This window comes from Austrofundulus limnaeus, unplaced genomic scaffold, assembly GCF_001266775.1.
Source record: "Austrofundulus limnaeus strain Quisiro unplaced genomic scaffold, Austrofundulus_limnaeus-1.0 Scaffold2059, whole genome shotgun sequence".
NCBI lineage: Eukaryota > Metazoa > Chordata > Actinopteri > Cyprinodontiformes > Rivulidae > Austrofundulus > Austrofundulus limnaeus.
Genome location: NW_013954461.1, coordinates 18,659 through 22,415, shown reverse-complemented (window position 1 = coordinate 22,415; position 3,757 = coordinate 18,659). Strand labels below are relative to the sequence as shown.

Sequence of the window (3,757 nt, the reverse complement as noted above, 5' to 3'; positions counted from 1 at the left end):
AAAATTTATATCAATGATAAACAAATGTACGGTTAAATGCAACAAAATAAATTTAAAAGGTGAAAGATAATACTTTTCCTGTACCTGTAACTGAGCAATTTAGTTGATAAAACATCATTAATGTCTAAAATTAAGCTGCTATAAAGCCAGAATTGACCATAAACTACATCTCCCATAATGCATGTGATCATAAGTGGGAATTCCCAGTAGGAAAATGGGAGAGTTCAGAATTTAGGATGGCAGCTACTCACAACTCATCAGTGAGTAAAACTCTTACTTCTGATAGATTTTCTGTAGTTTTTATTTCACATTTAGCCATAAACATAGACTTTTCAGTGTTTATAAGAGGACTTGTTAAAACGCTGTTTCTATGCAGGAAATACCAGGTAGAGCTAAGTTATTTAGCAGTGCTCAGCCGTAGCAATGTGACGAGGAACGTCATGTTTCATGTTTAAAGTTAACCACAACCATAACGCTCATGTGGCCCTCGGTGAACGTGAGTTTGACGCCCCTGAACCTCCATCAGTTTGACTGCCGTCCTGCTGGAGGAACCACTGATGACAACGTTTATGTTTGTATTTACTTTATTTGAACCAGAGCCTGTAAACAAAGTATGACAAGTTAACATGCACTTAATAAAAGAATAATCTGTCAGCTGTTTCACACAGTCCTGCAAATCTTCATCACATCAAACGTTCAGCAGAAAGTTCTCCTCTGAGGTCAAACCAATGGTAGCAATGCTCAGTACAGACCAGTACTTTCAGGGTATTTATTTACCAGGTTGTATGTTGTACTTACAGGGATACATATGTAGTACTTACAAAGTATGTAACTTCGACGCCTACCTGGTGCCTGGTAGATACCTGATACCTACGAGGATCCAAAATTATGTATTATGAAGTACCAAGTTACTCTGTGCCTATCAGGCAATTACCACAATAATGCAAAGTACGGAAATACCATACCAGGTATTTGTTTGTCAACTACCAGGTATAGATTTTTTATGTTTGTAATAGTAATGTCCTCTGTAAATACACAGGACTTACCAGGAGCATTCTTATGCAATACATACGTTGTAAACACCAAGTACATGCCAGGTATATACCCAGTTTATACCTTGTAAGTATCAGGTATGTACTCTGTAAGAACCTGGTATGTAACCTGTACGTACCATGTAATTAATGGGTCCATACTTTGTAAGTACCCAGTACATATTAAGTGAGAAGCATTTGGTACTTGTCAAATACCAGATTCATACCCTGTAAGTATTCAGCACGTTCATAGTATATACCTGCTATGTACGGTATACGTACTGGGCTGTGTTTTGTATTACTACCAACCAAGGTAGTTTACTTGTCTGTTTACCTCTACGATATGCTGTGTACAGTATAAGTACTCCTCACAGCAGTTTAACAAACGTACTAAGATTTGAACTTTATTGATCCGAACAACACGTTCTTACTTCTATATTTGTTTCCTGGCTCTTTTTTTATTATTTAAAATTTTAAAATGTTATTTTAACACTTGGCCATTAAAAAACAAACCAGTCACACAAAATAACAGTTGAAGCTCTACACTTTTACCTAAAAAGAAGTCATTTTGGTCCACAAAGAGCAAGTCACAAAAGTACAAAGAAAAACAAAAAAAGAAAAGAAAAAAACAACATAAATAAGTAAGATAATTTCATTTTGTTAATACAGTCAATAACAGAATGATATGACAAATAAGACCATTGTGGTGGTTCAGTTGGAATGTTACTTAGATTTTAGTTGTGAAGACACAAACGGACATAGAAAAGTGGGGATTCGCCTTCTCAGGAGTCTCGACTTGTTAAAACTTACTTTAATCTAATGACAAGTCAGTTTTAGTTAATACCTATAGCTACTTATCACTGGTTAGTCACACCTTTAAATGATTTACTATCCACACGGACCAACATTTCACCACCCTGAGGCCTCTGATCTGTGTCTGCGTGATTGTGATCATGGTGATGAAGGTGCCTTCAGGGAGTTGGTGGATCCTCCTTGGCTTCCCGTCACTGTCGCTCCCTGTCCGAGCCACTGGTGCACAACAAACCACTGTTAGTTACGAACAGAAGCAAAAATAATAATAACATAAAAACAATCTGAATTGAGCATTAAAGTGCCTGTAACACATTTTTTTTAAATGTTACCTTTGGCAAAGATAATATTATTATAACAAAATAAATTCCACGCCTCTGAGACGAACGGTTGTAGAGATATTTGAATGTGAAGAAACAGGAAGTGATGTCAAAGGGGAGTGTCTGAAAGTGAACAGAGCACTGCTACAATAACAGACTGTAGAGAAGAATCTGATGATTCTTCAGGTCATTTTGACTTTCTATCAGAGAGAGGAAGAAAAGTCAAATAATGTTGTTGCAATAAACAAAAACCAGAGAGTTCCAGAGTTCCCCTTTGATGTCACTTCCTGTTTCACTTTGGCTGAGCCAAATTCAAAAGAAAAGATGTTAATGTGACAAATTGAGTAAAATCGTGTAGTATGCCAAGTTTCGTAAATATAAAGATGTTTTCTTTGACTTTTTGTGTTTGAAGGATGGGCACATCACAGGAACTTTAAGACCTGCAGTGTGAGTGTAGCTGAAATCAAGAAACTTACTTAGATTTTTTTTAATAAGTTGAGTTTGATCTGAATTTAACCTGTCCAGGAGCAGGCTGACAGTTCTGAGTCATTTTAATGTGAGTACAAACCCAAAGGCCAGAGATTTAGGCTCAAAGTGGAGCATTCCCCTGCGCTGCTCCTCTTTGTTCCTCAGCCACTCATTCATGTGACAAAGTGGAGGCGACTGAGCTTTCAGCTCTCTGTGTATCATCTCCTTCCCACCCAATATCATCAGAATTGGCTCAGAATTCCTCGGGGGAATCCAGGAGCATTTTGTTGTTGTTTAAATTGTGTTTTTGCTATGCTGGTGTGTGTTTGTTTGCAGCCACGTTTTTAAAGATCAAGTGGGTGAATTATTAATGTTCAATGGGAGAAGCGAGGGGATCAGTGACCTGTGAGCGTGCATGCTGAACGTGCATGTTGTCGCATCAATTTGTTGTTTATTGATTCTATGTGCAAAACTCTGAGCCGACTGAAGCCTCCATGCTTTGCAGTAGATCCATGTCTCTCTGCGTCTCAACTTGTGTGTCCATGTGTGAAAAATCCAGCCATCCGAGCTCCCTCGGGGCTTCTGTGGGGATCTTTAAAAACTACACAAATAAGCCATTAGCTGAGATCTCAGAGTCTGCAGCTGCAGTCCAAAGCTGCCGGTAATGGCTTCGGAAAAGATCAACTCATTTGACAGACCCACATTAAGTGTGAGCATGTGTCTGTAGCATAGAGTGTGCAAAATACATAAATACAGTTCTCTGTAATCGCACCAAACACTGGAGATACAAAGACAGCATCTCTGGAGTCAAAATCTTTAGAAGTATCGAGGTCACTAAACCTTTATCAACACAAGCTGCTTCCTTGTGGTCCTTGATGCAACGCTAACCAAAACACAGGGGTCTTTAGACTTTTATGCAAGGGGTGGCACTAAGGGTGGCCAAGGTGTTATCTGCGTGGGTACATATATAAATAAAGATAACTACCATGGATTTGAACATTTATAATGGCTACCATCCATCCATCCATCCATCCATCCATCCATCCATCCATCCATCCATTTTCTCCCGCCTATCCGGGGTCGGGTCGCGGGGGCAGCAGCTTCAGAAGGGAGGCCCAGACCTCCCTC

At 39.1% G+C, this 3,757-nt stretch overlaps 1 protein-coding gene across 1 annotated transcript in view; it reads right to left on the bottom strand.

Moving 5' to 3' along the window:
- Positions 1-566: 566 nt before the first annotated feature.
- LOC106536968 (synaptotagmin-9) overlaps positions 567-3,757 on the bottom strand; it is a gene marked incomplete at its 5' end in the record, with an annotated part of 21,067 nt that continues 17,876 nt past the window's right edge. Inside the window, 1 exon segment of the mRNA XM_014034331.1 lies at positions 567-2,060. Coding sequence (XP_013889785.1) covers positions 1,983-2,060 — 78 coding nt within the window.